We start from the raw sequence: 19,309 nt of genomic DNA, 5'->3' as shown, positions 1-19,309 counted from the left end.
ACAAGTCGAACACTTCCCAAGCATCTAGGACTGTGTGATGTATTTTTGAATGATGTGTGCAGATCCAAGTAAGGTGGCCTTTTGCAGTTGACAGATCATAATTTTGTCAATGTTTATTGTTTCCAAATGCCAGCTGAGATTTTTTGGCACAGCACCCAGTGTGCCGATGACCACTGGGACCACCTGGACTGGTTTCTGCCAGAGCCTTTATAGTTAGATTTTGAGGTCCTGACAACGGCTGAGTTTTTCCTGTTGTTTTTCCTCAATGTGACTGTCACCTGGAATGGCAACATCAATAATCCAAACTTTTTTCTTTTCCACAATCATGATGTCTGTTGTATTGTGTTCCAAAACGTTTTCAGTCTGGATTCGAAAGTCCCACAGTATTTTTGCATGTTCATTTTCCACAACTGGTTTATGATCCCACCAGTTCTTTACTACTGGCAGGTGGTACTTGTGACATAAGTTCCAATGAATCATTTGAGCCACTCTGTTTGTAGTCCGTTTGTGCGATTTTATTGCAGCAGCTGAGGATATGATCAATGGTTTCATCAGTTTCTTTGCACAGTATGCATTTTGGGTCATCAGCTGATTTTTCAATCCTGGCCTTGATGGCATTTGTTCTGATGGCTTGCTCCTGGGCTGCAAGAATCAGGCCTTATCATCATCATCACCACCATCATTATACCACATAGTAAATATTTATAAATGAATATGGCCTGTTAAACCTTATTATGTACAGAGCATAATGCAATAGTATACAAGACTGTTGACTGTTGATCATAATGCAAAACAACAATGACAAAAATTCATAAATTTTATTTTACACCCTCCTCCCTCATTAAATCCCCCTTAAATTACACTGTACAAAGCCACCTATTGGCTACAAGTCTATACATGGGAGTAAGATCTACTGCATTCACTGGAACTTGCATGTGCAGTGTTGTACATGAAATATTGCAATTCCTGTCAGCCCTCCACATTTTTGGATTTGATTTTTGCGGATTTGATAATTCATGGATTTGTGAATTTCTAGGTCCCCCCATTGGGCTGTGGCAAAAGCAAACTGCTGCGCTATCTTTCCCTTCCTGTCATCTGCAATACACTCTGATGTTCCTTGGCTGTACACATCCCAGTGTTCCTCAGTGATATGTTGGCAAATATGCTGTTTGGAGCAAGACAGAAAGTTGAGTGCTAGTGTTGTGTCTCTCAAGCCTTCTTTGTTGTACAAGCACTGACAGCAGTAATGTAGAGAATCTTAAAATAAATCAATTTAAGGGCCAGCAGTGAATTTTCTATGTATCCCACAACAGTGCAGCATCTGGGAAAAAAATCTCAGGTTAATAAGTTACCGTTATAGCCATGAGGAAAGAAAGTTTTAATAGGAGTGGCAGAAACTACTGTGGTTGCAAGGTACATTTTGCTGTTTGTTTGTCTGTCTGAATAAGAAACAAAAGAAAACAAAAAAACCCCACTTCCTCTTGCAATATTATTTGGTTACCCAGGATTAGCTGCATTTTGAGCTTTAGTGACCATTCAACTAAATCAACTAAAACAGTTTCAATCCATCTCCTATTCCTTCTGCACCCAACAACATCACAGATATCCATATTTATTACATGGTAATAATTAACATCCCATCTTAGGATATGACCCTGAAATCTCCAAGAATGTGATTCTGTTATCCTGGAAACTATTGAAATATTTGAATTTTACCTAAACAAACTCTTCTTTATGTAATGTTTTAATCATTACATCCTTAAAATGGATTTAGAATAGGCTACCAGGAAAATGTATTTTTGGAATTTGCTAAAGGTGAATGCAGGAAACGTTGGATCACTTAAATAGGGAAGAGGTAGAGGATGCAATATCACCCTCCAATCATGATCTAAATTACTGGAATTTGGCCAAGATGTACAAAGAGATTAAAAGCAGATTGGGGATTTTTTTTACTGCCCATAGTACACAACTGTTGACTTCATCATCTTCATCATATGTCTGTTACATAAAAGATGAATATGCCCTCGAGAATTATTTTCATTATTTAGCAGCTACTTGTTGTAAGACCTTTTTAAAGGAAAGCTGCTGTACGACTCTGATAGAATAATGTCTCTGAGTCTTAATTTCACTGATATTCTCTAAATCCCACCTGCATTCCACGTCCCCATCGTTGCTTTGGGAGACTGTGTTTTCTTCCTACACTAAAATTCAGAGTTTTGAAACATTTAAAACTAATTTCTGCATTTATTTGTACAATCTACCTAATTAACACAATTATCTTTGATAAAACTTTGCTTCTGCATATATTTTTTTTCAATTATGTATATTTCATCTGTTCTCAATTTAAAATATTGTTTTTTATTTTATTCATCTGAAATCTTGCAAACGCGTGAAAGCAAAAGGTGTGCACAAATCTATGGAGGTGCAGAATCTTTGGAAGTGTGAAGTCTTTGGAGGTATGAAAATGCCACTTTGATCAATTCAAACAACATTTATTTCCATGTCAATTTAGAACAGAAGTTAACCCTAGGTTAACACTAGGTTAACCCAGAATCTACTGATAGTTCTTTGGGTGATTTTCAGTAGATCAGAAGGCTTTCTGTCTCCTGATTGTCTATTGACAGCAGTGACTAGAACACTTTCATGTTCCATGTTAGGTTGCTGAAGAAGAATTTTATGTGGAAGAAGCTGTGATTTATTTTGTTTCAGAATCTGAGAGACTGATCAAGGGAGAGCTCATTGTCACACATCCCTAGGCCATTCAGTGGTCAGCAGAGAATAAGGGTAACTGGAGAACCATCTGGCTATGTCCTATTAGCCAGATACATGACGACAACATTGTCCTTTGGACATCCGAGGACCCTCCAGAAGACCTGCCAGGATGACTTTGTCATTCTGCATCTGGCCTTTGTATCTACACTGGCCACTAAATGTCCATGAAGGGTAAGAAGCCGGATAAAGGGAAGAGTTTATTTTTGTATGAAGGAGGCAGTATATTCCTCCCTTCTCAATGGCCAAAAAAGTTCAATACTCAGTCATATAACTTTGAGTAATGCCTGCTTATGTTAAGGGAATAATTGTTACGTGCTTTCAATGCCTTTTCAACCTATGATGACTCTATGGTGACCCTATCATGGGGTTTTCTTAGGTTGCAAATGGATGACTTGCCCAAGGTCACCTAGTAGGTAGGTAGGTAGGTAGGTAGGTAGGAGTCCCCAGTGGCACAATGTGTTAATCCCTTGTGCTGGCAGGACTGAAGACTGACAGGTCGTAGGTTCAAATCTGGGGAGAGTGTGGATGAGCTCCCTCTGTCAACTCCAGCACCCCATACGGGGACATGAGAGAAGCCTCCCACAAGGATGGTAAAACATCAAAACATCCTGGTGTCCATGGGCAACATTCTTGTAGATGATCAATTCTCTCACACTAAAAGTAACTTGCAGTTTCTCAAGTCGCTCCTGACATGAAACAAACAAAAACCTAGTAGGTTTCCAAGATTGAGAAGAGAATCAAATTCTGATCCTCAGCATTATAGTCCAATGCTCAAATCACTACACAATACTGGTTCCCATACCAGTCTATATTTACAGTGTAATTCTATGTTTGCTTGTTTAGAAGCATAGGGTTCTGAACTCAGGGGTCTAGAATCAGTTTCTGGAATATCTTAAAAACTTTTCAACAGTCATCATCATCAATAATACAAATTAAGATTGTATTACTAACATCTCCAATATACCTTTAAAATGATAATGCATACCTAATTGTATTCTCTGTGTGTGTGTTTTTTAAACTATGCAGTTGGGTATTTGGGAGAAGAATATGCAGTGCTTCATAAGTTTGCAACAGCATTGCTGGATGTTTGCCGTCTGTTAAAATATTTCTCCAATTTGGTTGTCCAGTACTCTGACCTCTATTTGTCCTCCTCTCAAGACTGAGAATTTGTTTCATCACATTGGTTATAAGAGGCAGATTCATTGCCCTGATTAGTTTTCATAATGAAGTGAGCTCATATGTAAATAGTCTGGAAAATGGGCTCGGATGCTTTTCTAACTTCTCAGCCATAGATCAGTAATTAGTCTTCTCTGGGGAAAGGATGAAATGGAAGAGGATCGGGATTACATTAGCTCACTGAGTCATCATGAATCTCATATTCTCTGCTGCATCTTGAGTTGAAACTTACTTACAGCTTTCAGTATATTTATAAACTGTTATTCAAAGGATTATTGTTTGTGTAGATGCAATTCCTCACTGTTAGCAATCTTTTTCTACAGGTGTGGTTATATACCTGAATGCATTGTGATTTAAATCAGAATCAGACACCCCACATATTGATTTTCAGCATGTATGCCACAAATCATGTGGGTTTGGACTAATGTTTCAGCTAATGTTCCAGCTTTGTGGACCTGGCAACTAAGAAACAAAGTTATGCTGTGTTATTATTTTCATTTTTATTTATTCAAGCCATAATTCTGAAATGTTCCTTACCAACAGGGAGATTGGGAGAAATAATTTAATTGGTCCTGAAGATATGGGAGGATTGATTTTTGCTGCAGATCCCCTCCTGCAAAGCAAAATGACTAAATTAGAGATCATCATTAGGAAGTATTATGGAAACCTATTTTTCTGCATTGACAAGAGATGTCCAGATCATCTGGTGTCCTTTCAAGTTTACCAGAATCAATCAGAAGCATTGCAAAAATAGAACAGGAAACATTCTCAACACTGATCTGGCAACCTAAGCCCTCTTCAATAAAAGAACAAGGAAGAAAGAACTAGATAAAGAACTTATGCAGAAGTTCAGAATCTCCAGCTGTCCCAGTTTTGCAAGGACTGTGCCGATTAAAACTCTGTTGTTTGTTTTTTCTGTGCATAGGCAGGAGGAACCAATATTGTGTGACAGGAGGAGGAAGGGACCAGCAACAGAATATGAGACATTATGGTTGACAGTCCCAGCTAGGGTGGATCCACTTACACAAGTCAAGAGGGGATATCCAAGGGTCCATATGGGGTAGGTCTGGAGTTTGTATAGATAAGCTTTTAATCTTTGCTGAAATTTCTGAGATGGAATGATCTACAATTCCAAACCAGAATTCAAGAATATCTCATTGCACACTCTTTTGCTCAGATCAGCCTCTATTAGCAATGCAGCTTCTACCAGCACTCTGTACAGCCTAAACACCATGGCTAGGGATGCATGTGTGGGCAAACCTTGAGGCAATGAACTGAGATGTAGGAGTGAGTTAACACTTTAAGGTTCATGAATGGAGTTTGTCAGTAGATTGAACACAGCAGTTTAGACAGATGCCATGCTGATCATAGCATGGGGTACAAGATTGCCAAGCGATTACATTTACAGTAGATTATATGGAATTCTTACAAAACGAAAACTTATGATAGTTGTACAAACTTAACAGTAATGAGTAAATACTGTTTCCAGACTGCCTCACCAAACTGCAAAACCCAGGATTCTATAGCACTGAGCCATGGCAACTAAAGTGGTGTCAAACTGCATTCATTCTACACCAGTGTTTCTAAACCTGGGGGTTGGGACCCCTCTGAGGGGTTGTGAAGGGGTTTCAGAAGGGTTGCCAAAGACCATCAGAAAACACATACTTCTGATGGTCTTAGGAACCCTTTTGGCAGAGAAGCTTAAAGATCTCTCCGCCTGTCCTTCTCTTCCTTTTTGGTGTTGGTGAACTAAAACTCCCAGAATAAAAAAAAGGCAGCCCCCCAACAATGTCACCAATGTTCAATGTTGGCCATGTAGGTAGTGTGCCAAATTTGGTGCAGATCCATTGTGGGCTGGGTTCAGAGTGCTCTTTGACTGTAGGTTAACTATAAATCCCAGCAACTACAACTCCCAAATGTCAAGGTCTATTTCTCCAAACTCTACCAGTGTTCACATTTGGGTGTATTGAGTATTCGTGCCAAGTTTGGTCCAGATACATCATTGTTTGAGTCCACAGTGCTCTCTGAATGTAAGTGAACTACAGCACCAAAACTCAAGGTCAATGCCCACCAAACTCTTCCAGTATTTTCTCTTGGTCCTGGGAGTGTTCTAAATTTGGTTCAATTCCATCATTAGGGGAGTTCAGAATGCTTTTTTGATTGTAGGTGAACTATAAATCCCAGCAACTACAACTCCCAAATGACAAAATCAATCCCCCAACCCCATCAATATTCAAATTTGGGCATATTGGGTATTTGTGCCAAATTTGGCCCAGTGAATGGAAATACATCCTGCATATCAGATATTTACATTACAATTCATAACAGTAGCAAAATGAGTTATGGAGTGGTTGGGGGGTCGCCACAACACGAGGAGCTGTTTTAAGGGGTCGTGGCATTAGGAAGGTTCTGTTCTACACCATAAGTGCACCTCGTGCTAGAACTTTTCCTTCCACCCTAAAATGAAACATCTGGAACAAAATAATCAGTCAGTGCCTTTAATAAATGTTTGAAAACAGCAGTTGATCTGAAATATGGAATTGCTTTCTAAACTTTTTTGCATTTCTTTTGCATGAAGTCATTTGTCTACTAGATCTCATGTTCTACGAATGACAGTAATTTTAAAATATCTTGATTTTTCCTCCCCAATGGCTTGTTCATAGTGTCTAAGCTAAACAATTTGCCATTCTTTTTTTTTAGCTCTTTAGGGAATATAGGTCCTATGAGGCATTGTCTGTTCCATCTAATTAAGTTGAAAGCTTACGTTTAATCCCAAGCATGCACTTCATGAAATTTTAAAATGTGCATCTTTGATCCTGTGCATCTAACAAGCACAGGGAACATCCTTAATAAAATATTCAGAAACCAGCACTAAATAACTGATGCCAACACTCTTTTAAATAGTAAACAGGCCGTCATTCACCAAGTGATTGCCGTTCCAAACCATGCCTCTTGTAGTGTTTGTGATACTTGTTTGCTGCAAAAAATAATTGGGCACAATTCAGCTAAAGCCAGAGAGAAACCTGAGTAGCAAGTTGCAACCTCCAATGAAATAATCTTACTTCCAAGGCAACATGAACAGGCTTGCACTATGAATGTGGAAGCCATTTTATTCCACGTGAATTACAGTGTATGTCGAATTCTGTGCTAAATAGTTTGAGCAAAGAGAAAGACAGACATAGAGCAAGGCTAGCTCAAAGAATATTGCTACCTGATTCAATCTCACTTCAGCACTGGCGATGGGCAAGAGTTTTCCCACCATACTTAGGAAAAGCATCAGAGCTTGGAAAGTTATTTTCAAAAGCAATTAGTTACAATTATGGTTCCAAGGCTCCTATAAATATGTAGTTACTATTAGAATCCTTAATTTCAAAAATGAAATTGTGTTCTGTTTCTCAATTTCTTTCTACTTAAAAAAGAAAACACTGAATGCTGCAAGCTGATGGCCATAAGGATGTGAAATGTTTTCACGTCCTTATGGTTGTCTCAGGATTTGCAACAGAACACAAGGTAGGAGGGGGAGGCAGCATATGAATCAAGTCATATCCAATCTTCGCCATTTAATGAGACCACATGATTATTTTGAAAGTAACTAAATTTTAGAGTTAAGATTCAAAAGGACTGACATTACTCCTCATTAGCTTATAATAGTTTTGTAATATATATTACGTACTAGGGAAACAGTGTTTCCTTGTTGTTTTGTGGTTTGCTTCACGTGGACTCACTTTTTTCGGGTTTTTGAAAATATTAATATAAAATATTTATGTCCAGTGGAAGCCAGAGACCCCAGAAGTACGGTGGCCTGAGGCATGGCAGGGAAGGCCTGCTGCTGCTTGTGCGGCTCTGCAGGCTCTGCCAGGGTCTGCGGAGGCCAGGGAGAAAGGCAGGTGCCCTTGGGATGGACCAGGAGGCGAGTAAGGAAGTGCGGGTAAGAAAATAATATATCATATATATAAAATAATGTATAAATGTTAAAATTAATATAGCGTCCCTACTTCACGGATTTTCACTTATTGCGGGAGGTCCTGGAACGGAACCCCTGTGATAAGTGAGGGAACACTGTAACTGTAAGCAGGAGCTATTTGTACAGTGCCAGCATGGTAGCTTGAATGTTGGCCTAGTACACTGGGAGACCAGGTTTCAATTCCCAGTTCAGTCATGGAAATCCACTGGGTGACACTCAGAGGAAGGGAAGGTATATACCCTCAGAATAAATTCTGCCAAGAACACATCATGATAGGTTTGCATTAGGTGACTTTTGACCTCATCATAAAAGCCAGGTGAAGCATCCCACTTCACTTGGCACCTGGGAGGAAAGAGGGAGCAGTGGGCCGAATCTGTCTCCCTGTGCGCACTCCCTTTTGGCAACGCTTTCCCCATCACATGGGGAAAGTGCCACCTTCGTGGAGAGGCCTCCCATGTTGGAGAGAAAGTGCCTGTTGACACTTTCACCCTGCTTGGGAGCGGGGCCTCTGCCAAGACTCACATAACATCATGTGATGTCCAGTGGAGGTTCCTTCCTCTAGATAGGGTGAAAGCATCCAAGGACTCGGAGGGCCTCACTACACTAGAGAGAAAAAATCCACTTAAAATCCGGTTTCTGCCTCCTGCAGAATTCTGGAGTTTATAGTTTAGAGAGAAGCCTTTAACAGCCTCACTAAATTACAAAACCCAGAATTCTGCAGGAGGCAGAAACCGGATTTTTAGTTGATTTTTTCTCTAGTGTGATGAAGTGGTGAATTCACTCCGTTTGATGAGGTCTTTAAAGGCACACAACAAGAAGTGAGATATTTGTCATTACTTCTCTTAAGCTTTGTGCCACAAGCTAGGTTTTGGGGCAGGAAAGATCATGTGGCCAAAATAAGGGGCAGCTGGGGCAAATCTGCCACCCCATGTGCCTCTCTCTCACAGCAACCCTTCCCCCATCACACTGGAGAATAGTTGCCCAGAAGTGTGTTCGCTCCATTGAAACCTCCTGTGTTGAGAGGGAAATGGCATATGACACTTTCCCTCCAGTTGGATGTTGCTTTACATCATGTGACAGCATCATAGAATGCTTCCAAAGGTAAAAAGGATAAGACTGACCTGAACCAAAGCTGATCCTATAAAAGCTCCAGAGATTTAAATTCATATTTGCTCAACTCAGACAAAGAGAAGTTAAAAATGCTTAAAAATGCTTAACACTGGTTCAGTTTATAGTAAAAAAAAATAGTTATAAAATCAGATTTCAATAAAATTCAATATTTCTCTCATATCAAAGTTTTTTTAAAAAAACTCTTCATAAGCTGCTTGTTATTATGGAACTGTGTTTGGCTTCTGTTTGGAATTAAAAACATAGTGGGATGACATTCTTTCATTCCAACAAATTATCCATGCCCCTGACACTCTTTCATTCTGACTAAGTATCCATGCTTCCTAGACTCAACCACTCTACTGTGGTTTTGAATACCTGTAGTGGGACTGAATTTACTCAGGAATATATTTCCTGCAAGACCTGTTTTTCACTGAGATGTCTCCTGGTAAGGATAGAAATGCAACTTAAATGGAATAAAACACTACCAGGGAGATCAGGGAAAACAAAATGGGATGCACAAAGACTTTTAAAATCATTTCAGAGTTGGTGTGACTTTACCTACAGTAAAATGCCAAAGGGGGACTGTGATGAGCTGTAAGCCATTTCATTTTGGAATTTGTTTTCATTCCTCTGAGAGTAAAGCATTTTCACACAGGCTCCTGAGGTTTTACTAAAAAGAAACAGTGGCAGAAGGTCTGAACCAGTGCACTAAGCAGGGAAATCAGCCATGATCATCCAGTGTAACCCCCATGTCACAGACTTCAGTTATAAGTTTTCATCTCAAACTTAATTATGTGATGGCAGATTCAAGTCTTCAAGGGAAAATGAAAATTATTCCTCAAGCCTAAGGACCTCATCAAAAAGGCCCATGGATTCGCTGTCATCGAGGTGAATACACTGGCTCCTGGTGGGAGGTGGTGGTGGTGGTGGTGGTGGTGTGTGTAGAGAAGCCTTCACGCCTCGCATTGCCTGCCTTATTTTGCCCACCCTATGGGGGGAAGTGTCACCACCTGGCTTGCTCCCATTGCAGGGAAGGCAACACATGAAGGCTCTCGTGTTTTCAGGGTGGAGGCATGCACTGCTTCCTCTCCCTTTTTGGCATGGAGCCTGACCATAAGTGCCTATGCATTGTGTGAAGTGCTCCATGCTGAAAATGGAGGGGAGGCAACATATGACGGGCAAATTGGTCCATCTGATGCGGCAATTACGCTCGTGGAAGATTTGCAGTTTAAGGCAATTCACAAACATGTGCCTAAAGAGTCTGGAAGCATTCCTTCATTATTTATAATTTTATTTATAATATATAGTTGTAGAAACATAGAATAGAAACATGGACCCTCTGTTTAAAAATCTCCCACTGTCAAACAGCTCTTACCATCAAGAAGTTCTTCTTTGGACGTCTTCACATGCCATTCCGTTTCTCCGGCAGTTGCCAGTGAAACAGAAGGTGCATGGGCCATCTCGTGGCCCCTATATACCCTCCCTCCTTTCCCCATCATATGGTGGAGATGGGACAAGGCCCTGTTCCCATCATATGGGCAAAAGGATGGCAATGTATGTTGGCTCTTTGCTCCCCCCCCCCATCATATGGAATTGTTTGTGATCTAAGACCATGTGATTAACATTGGCAGGGACAATTGTGACTTTGGGCAAGTGATTTGGGTTGCAAAAAAGTAGAGGTGACAAGAGAAGGCTCTGTTAGGTGGCTATGGGCTCTTTTAAGTATATTTACTTCTGAATTAAATAGTTACTGAAGTTTTTAGTGAAGATTAACCTGAGATTCATATAATAAAACAAGTTGTGGTTAATGGAGACTAGAGGCGAAATCTCTCAAGTTCCTCCAGGAGAGGAAAGGAGAGTGAATACACAGAAGCCAAACTCTTATTGCGACTTGTTTACATCACAATAAATTAACAGTATGATATGTAAATGTGACCTTTATGTAATACTTTAAATATTACTTTTTTTGGCATGATTCACTCATAAATGATATATGAAATATTACTATGGCAACATCTATATTTGAGAACATGGCTGTGAAAAAAATATTTCAACTTCCTTGCCTTTGGCAATGGAACACGCTTGGCAACAGTTCTGATCATCATAACACAGAGCATCTTACACAATGGCTTAGGACAATGGGATTTGTGAATGTTGTACCAATCAGCTGTGAATCCATCTGCTGCAGATGTTTCAATAATGGCCAATTCTATGATTAAATTTCATTGCAATTTGAGCAACTAAAGAAAAGAAAGAAGTGAAATTGGCACTGCGTGGAATTTGCTTCAGCTCCATTCAACTCACATTTCCAGATCAGTAGACTCTCATGGACCTAATACTGCACTTTCCCAACCCCAGTCCAAGAAATGCATTCATCCAGTGATGCCACTGGAAGGAGGAGGAGAAAACAGCCTTAGCTAAGAATTCCCTCAGGCATTCATTCAAAGTGGGATACAACATAGTTGAAATATAGAGATAAATCAAAGAATCATGACAATGCATATATTTAAAAAATTAAAACACTCATGCTATTAAAATGTAAAATTAAAATTTGTAGATTAAAATTGACTAGCTAGGCCTGCTGGAAGAGATAGATCCTTAATTGTGTCTTACATTTTGATAGTTTGTTTAGCAGTTAAATCTTTTCCAGCAGGTCATTCCACCGTCCAGGGACAGCCTATGATAGGGTGACAGTTGCCCGTTGGGTTTTGGCTAAGTGACAGTTGCCAGTTGGGTTTTGGCTTAGATCCCTCAGAGGACCTAAGGATTGTATGGGAGAAGGTGATCCTGTTGATAACTTGGGCCCATACCATGTAGGCTTTAAAGCTCATAACCAACACTTTGCCCAGTTGGCAACCAGTTGGAAATCAGTTGGAAACCAGTGGAATTATTTTAGTATAGGTATAATAGCTCACTCCTAGATGTACCCATAACCAATCTGGCTGTCACGTTTTGAACCAACTGGAGTTTCCAAACTCTTTACATAGGTAGTTCAATGTACACCACATTGCAGAAGTCCAACCTTGAGGTGACCAGTACATGCACTACTACTTTAGGTCTTCCAATTCTAGGAAGGGGCGCAGCTTGCGCATTAGCCTCAAGCTGGTAATTTGCACTCCTGACTGTTGCATCTATCTGGGCTGACATTTGGAGAGACAGATCTAGTAAGTACATGTCTTACCTGGATTCAGTTCCAATTTGTTTTTATTCAATCACTTCCTTACTCCTCCAGACACATCAAACATTCTATCAAATACATATTTGCTTAGTGCCTACCTATTTGAACATCTTGCAAAGTAGGTAGAGAGCTGCCTTCTTTCTGATGCCTGAGTAGGTGTTTAATTAAATACCTAAATGTCGCTGTGGTACAATTATGTGGATGCTTAAGGGATATTTTCTGGAGTGGGTGTACAGTGATATCTTGACTTAAGAGTTTAATCTGTTCCATGACTGAGCTCTTAACTCAAAACACTCTTATCGAAAAGCATTTTTCCCCATTGAAATACTATTAATCTGTCCAACCCCGCATATTTGTTATATATTATTAAATAAGAAAATGTACTTTATAAATAACAAATAATATATAAATGCACATTCACAAGGAATAATAAAAAGTTGCGGCACAATGGTAGGAGCACTAAGTTGTGACAAGGAAGCACAAAGTGAAGAGGCAGAAACATATTTTCTTCATACAGTACTCATTCCAGCCTCCCTCCCTCTCTTGCTCTCTTTCCCTCTCTCTCTTCATGGAGCAAAACATACCAGGAATAAAAATCACACAAAATCAACTAACTCAAAATTCCCCAAAGCAGACAAAGCAAAGCAGACAAGAGCACAAGGCATGGAACCTGCTGCCTTGAAGTCCTAAAGCCCTGTGCAATAATAATAATAATAATAATAATAATAATAATAATAATAATAATATAATCTTTATTTATACCCCACCACAATCTTCCCCGATGGGGACTTGGAGTAGCTTACATGTGGCCAAGCCGAAACAACAATTACAATAAAGAAAAACCGAAAATGCAATCTGAAAACACAAACAATAAACAACAACATCATAGTTACATAAAACATGTGAATACATAACAATGTAAAAAGTACAATAAGCACAAGTACAATGACAATGGGCGGGCTACATGTAATGATTAAAAGACAAACTGATTAAAACTAACTAAAACTCGGGCGAGATAAAAGAGAAGCAGGTTATTAGCGGAGGAGGGCTCATTATAGTGGGGGTTGTGGAATCAGGCTTTCCCACGAGGGGGGACATATACTCCAATGACAGAACATTGAGGCTGAGCAATAATGTGAAATTGTATACCTGCTCACCAAAGGCGCAGCGGAAGAGCCAGGTTTTAAGGTTCCTTTTAAAAGTTTCTAGGGTAGGGGCTTTCCTAATTTCTCCAGGCAGTGAGTTGCAGAGTCGGGGAGCACTCTCCCTTGTACTTACCAGGCGAGCTTGTGAAAGTGGCAGGGGCGAGAGAAGGGCCTCCCCAGAAGATCGGAGGGCCCGAGATGGTTCATGGAGGGAGATACGGTCACAAAGGTAGGCAGGTCCCAAACAGTTTAGCACCCTGTCTCACACTAGCCCCCCCCCGAGCTAACTCAAACACTGCTCTTATGTCAAAGCAAAACTAAGACTGATCGGCTGCTCTTAAGTCAAAGCACTCTTAAACTGGGGTGCTCTTAAGTACAGATTCCACTCTATATGCATTAGAAGCTGCTAAAGCTGGTAGTAAATCTGCAGTGGTGTTCCATAATTTGGGAAAGGTGTTGGTTTTATTCCTTCATTAATTATGGAATTGTACTGCAAAGTAGTGCTGAGATTTTTGGATGCAAGCTTTTGTTCTCATAGACTACTTGCCACCCAATAAACAGAACAAATATGTTCAAAACAAAGTAGTCAAAAGATGCTCAGACACAAATATCTTTGGGCATGCATGGATTTGGCTGGCAAAGACAGTCTTCCAATTACAAAAATATCATTTTATTAAAACATCCCCACAATAAATAATTATTCACATTTGTCTTTCCAACAGCTTCCATTTTTAATTAACTAGAGACCTGAAATTTAATTTTCCTGAATTCATACAAGCAATCCCAGGAATGTATTCCAGATTATATGATATGGAAACTGGCAGAGTTTTTTTTTAAAGTATGCCAGGGATCTGCGTTATATTTTTTTGCTCATTTGGCTACAACTGTTTCATTCTTTGGTTCATCACAGACTGGAAGATGGTTACTCATGGACTACCACTTTGAGCAGCACAGTTCCCTCTGTCAGCTCCAGCTCCCCATTAAAAAAAGACATCTGGGTATCGCTTAGACAACATCCCTGCAGATGGCCAATTCTCTCACACCAGAAGCAACTTGCAGTTTCTCAAGTCACTCCTGACATGAAAAAATAAATAATTATTATTTCCTCTTAACTAGTATCAACAATATTTTTGGCAAGCCTTGATAATGGCACATGAAACACAACACATAACACGTGCAGGCTGTTTGTCATGTGTGCATCTATTATCATAGTGAAAGAAGTAGAACAAAATATGCTTTTGATCGATTGGCTTGTATTTCATAAGGAGAATAAACAACATTTCCTTATCAGTAGCACATACTGTATTGGCTTGATTTTACATTGTTCTATTATGCTCCAAGAGTTGTCTGCTATCTCTGGGAGATACGATTCATACCACAGGCCACAGGAAAAAAAAATCAGCATGGACGATTCTTTTAGCACTTCTCCATGCCTTGCCCTTTCTGGGATTCATACAGCCAGGATGAAGATATATCACTAAAAGTATAAATACCAAACAGAGAGAGTAGCACAACATAGGATTAAGTTCAACCACTATCTGGAAATAAGAGCTATTTTTTGAGATAGGAGGCTCCCTAAACAGATTTTCTTTTTTTAAAACTAATTTTAATTTATACCTGTATTGTATTGTATTCCCATTCTGGATATTGAGCTCCTGCTTGAAAACCCATCTGGTTGCATCATTTCTCTTAAAGATTCATGCCCATCTCTTGGAAAAGAGAAAGAACTGTTCCGAAACATTTGTTGCTTCCCAGAATCCACCTTTCATTAAATATGAAACAATGCTGGTTTCTCATTCTATCCTCAAAGAGAAAGAAATGAACTTTATAATATGATTACATCATCGCACAATCCTGCGGGAAACATGCTTTGATTCTCAGGTAGAAAACAAGTGAGAAAGTACTATGAACTGGAAGACCCCAATAGCTCTAGAAGATGCAATGAAAGTCAGGTGAAAGTGAAGCAAACACTGAGAGGAAGGAGGGAATACATATGCATTGTAAGAAAAGTGATCCAAGATTACTTCAATGTGCTTTACACATATATAAGCTTAGAGTATATCAGTGATTGGGTTCTTGTGAGTTTTCCAGGCTGTATGGCCATATTCTTGAAGTGTTCTCTACTGACGTTTCGCCTACATCTATGGCAGGCATTCTCAGAGGCTGTGACCTCACAACTTCTGAGGATGCCTGCCACAGATGCAGGCAAAATGTCAGGAGAGAATGCTTCAGGAATATGGCAATACAGCCCAGAAAACTCACAACAACCCAGTGATTCCAGCCATGAAAGCCTTCGACAATACATATATCAGTGATGTCTCCAACCAGAAAAAAATGCATATTCCTAGATGGCAGATATGAATAGAGCTAGCCAAGGTGCTGAAGCAATCTCCCCATTATTTCATAACTTCACTTGGTTAGCTACTTTGAACTAAGTCCTGGAGCAGATTCTTGTCACGATGAAGATTAATATGTGTAGTCACAAACAGCTGCAGAAGCTTTCCCCCTCCGATCAAGGAGTAATCTCACACCTTTGTCTTTGCACAGACTTTATACAAATATATATATATATATATATATATATATATATATATATATACACACCCGCACACACACACACACACACACAGAGTCCATTTATAGTGGCTAAAGACTGGAATACTTCTCCAGCCTTCTTTTCCTGATACTTCCAGATAACTGGAGACTTCTTACTCACAGCAGGCTGGTTTTGTAGTTCAGTTCTTCTTGATACTCCAACCTTCAGTCTCCTCAAGACACAAGCCTCTCAGAACTTCAACCTTCAGTAAACTCCAACCCTCAGTATACTCCAACCTTCCAACTCCTTTCTTACCCCAGCAGTTACTTCACCCTGGTTGTTATTACACAATGCTAGCCAGGTGGTTTGCCTCATACCGCTTGCTGCCCTGATCCTTACATTACTTGTTACTTCCTCTAATGTAGAGTTCATCCACTCTACAGGTGTGCCATAGCTCTTTCCTGTTCCAAGTCCTATTCTGGGGCCTCCAATGAAGTGATTGGCTAGTTTGTTGTGGTCCCAGACAATGAGCTCTACACAAGCTTCTTTCAGGTCTTCAGGCCTGAAGCCATCATAGACCATGGTATGGTTGAACACAGGATTTGCCATCTTGGACACGACTCTTGGTTTCTGATGGCTTTTTCTACTTGTATCCAGCAGAATGGTACACTTAACAAAGGAGTTGAATTTATTGTCCCTGAGGAATGGGAGGTCATTGCATTCCTTCACCCAAATGTGGATTCTCCAGTGGCTGGGGTCTTTTTACCTGCAGCATATACTGGAGAGCAATCTTTACTTCTGTTCTCTAGCTCAAGAGTGGTTAGTGGAGTCCTTGGCTTAAGTGGGTACCAGTTCATCTGTTTGTTCTGTTTATCATTCCAATCCCAGTTTCTCAAGTCGAGCTCAACTTCACTCAAGAATCTATTTTGTCCAAAAGTATCATTGTGCCAAATGGAGATATTTAGTAGGCCTGGGTAACAACGGAAAAATTTGTTTCTAAAATCAATTTGTATTTGGGGTTTTTTTTTGTTTCGATATTTAAAATAATTACAAAATTTTCCCTTAAAAAAGTTCGGTATTTACGAAATTTCGTAAATGTGAAAAAAATTACAAAACATTAACGAATCGATTTCCGAAACAATAACGAATCGATTCGTTAATGGCGGACGTGACCGCGAAATACGCTAAAAAACCTCCAAAAACTTCTGAAGCTTCCCTCTCCCTCTGTTGTTGACTGTTGGTGTGATATTATAATTTTTTTTCACTAATTAAACAAAAAACTTGCCCCAGACATGCGGAAATAATAACGAAACGACCTCAGAACAATAACGAAACAAATACAATAACGAAATACGAAGCATTTACAAAACGTGTTTAAAAATTCGTTTTTTTAAAAAATTGCTCCAGAATGGTTCGTTATCGTTTTGTAATTGAAAAAAATAACGAATTATTAACGAATTACGAATTAACGAAACGAAACCGCCCAGCCCTAATATTTAGCCTCTGGGATGCCAAAAGGCCTTTCTCAACTTTATACCATAATATCTCATTGTAAACAGGGATCAGTGTTTTCTTTTTCATAGTTGTCTTTCTTTGCCCAGTTTGTACTTCTCTGGTAACAAGTAACTCTTCACATACGGGTCTAAACATTGCTTATTCACATCTGCAATTGCCAAGTCCTTGCCTTGGGCAATAAAAATATGAAACTCCTTTAGTTGATCCACATAATCAATGGCAAATTGGATATTGCCTTTCATATCCACATTGCCAAAATCTCCACTGTAGACACACATCACACTAGTACTCACAGAAGACAAGGATGCCAAGCCAAAAGAGTCACTAATATTGGTTAGCAAGTTGGGTCTCTTCTTGATCCTGCCAAGTGGGTAACTGCTGTCTGATGCTGTGTCTGACTCACTGTCATCACTCCCATCCTGTGGAAATGCTGGGACCAATTTACTCATCTGTTTGACTTTTTCTGGATGCGAGAATTTGTTATCAGGGAAAGAAGGTGCTGTGTAAACATTTTCCGCACTAAGTCTCCTCTTAGAAGGTTTATGTTTCTTTTATTTGATGTAGCTGATGGTATGTCCTCTAGACTTTTGGAAGAAGTTTGCTTATTTGAACTCCTTTGCAAAGCCTCTATAACTGGGTTTAGTCCTTCTTCTGAATGGATTCTACTTAAGAAATGATAAAAACTCTAACAATTTTATGGTGTTTTGTATTCATTTGTCTTTGGAGAGTTGGTGCAGCACAGTGTTTAGTATTAGACTAGGACCCTGGAAGACTAGATTTTAAATCCTTTCTTGGCCATGGAAAGCTACTGGGTGACCTTGGGCAAATCACTCTTTCCACTTCAAAAGAAGGCACTAGCAAACTCCTTTTGTGAAAGTATCACTGAGAAAACTCCATGTTAGGGTCATCTTTTAATTGCCATAAGTCAGACATTACATGAAAGTACAGAATAGAAACAGTGCTTATATATATATATATATATATATATATATATATATATATAACACATAGTTTTCATGGTATTTTGCTTTTCACAGACACTGTAAGCCAGCTTGGGTTTCATATTAGAAGGAAGGTGTGATATAAATTAAGCAAACAGAGTGAACAAATAAAGTCATTCTGTGCTACACACAAAGAGCCAGCAAAGTGGGACGATTTGACCTGAACTGACCTCTACACATAAAGGCACAAAGTAGTAGCTGTGCTGCCAAGGCAAGATAAATGATTGTGAAGAGTGATAAGTGGCACAAACTGGCAGCAGAACAGCAATGCCTTTCTGGCTATGCCAGAAAGGCAGCAAGGCAAGAGGACAGTAGCTAGATGTAGAGAGCAGAAGGGACTCTTTCTCTTTTTTGCAATGATCTCTCGATCCCTCAGACTTGCTACAACACTGGAGGTTCCCTTTAGTAACATGGTTAATGGCCATGAATAGGCTGAGCCTGCATTCATTTGCTCCATCCCCGTTTAAAGCCAACAAAGTCACCTTCTGGAACACAAAAAGCAGAAGTTCAAATGCAAGTCACTTTCTATTCTAATATATTGATAACACAGGAACAAAAATAATCGGTTGAAGTACCCAGTCTATTTCAACATGTAATGTATGTAAAAGACGTGAATGTTCTCTTCTACACTGAATATCAGACAGAATAAACAAGTGGGTTGCTGTGAGGTTTTTGGGCTGTATGGCCATGTTCCAATATTTGGCCATACAGCCTGAAAAACTCACAGCAACCCAGTGATTCTGGCCATGACAGCTTTTGATAATAGAATAAACAAGGTTTTGTCTTTTCATTGGAAGTTTGTTTTTGGCTTGTTATGCTTCTGCTTGAACAATTTCTTTGGGTGTTTTAACCATCTAGAAGAGATGAAGGCTTCTATTATTTCTATGGAAATACACCCTATTTCATTTTCTC

At 39.5% G+C, this 19,309-nt stretch overlaps 1 protein-coding gene across 1 annotated transcript in view; it reads right to left on the bottom strand.

Moving 5' to 3' along the window:
* Positions 1-17,845, bottom strand: part of LOC132779660 (synaptotagmin-like protein 2) — a 29,638-nt gene extending 11,793 nt beyond the window's left edge. The window contains 4 exon segments of the mRNA XM_067470564.1: positions 16,259-16,621; positions 16,624-16,712; positions 17,419-17,473; positions 17,476-17,845. Coding sequence (XP_067326665.1) covers positions 16,259-16,621; positions 16,624-16,712; positions 17,419-17,473; positions 17,476-17,845 — 877 coding nt within the window.
* Between the last annotated feature and the right edge of the window lie 1,464 nt (positions 17,846-19,309).

Source organism: Anolis sagrei, chromosome 6 (assembly GCF_037176765.1).
Source record: "Anolis sagrei isolate rAnoSag1 chromosome 6, rAnoSag1.mat, whole genome shotgun sequence".
Lineage (NCBI taxonomy): Eukaryota > Metazoa > Chordata > Lepidosauria > Squamata > Dactyloidae > Anolis > Anolis sagrei.
This window is presented reverse-complemented; position numbering and strand designations above follow the sequence as displayed.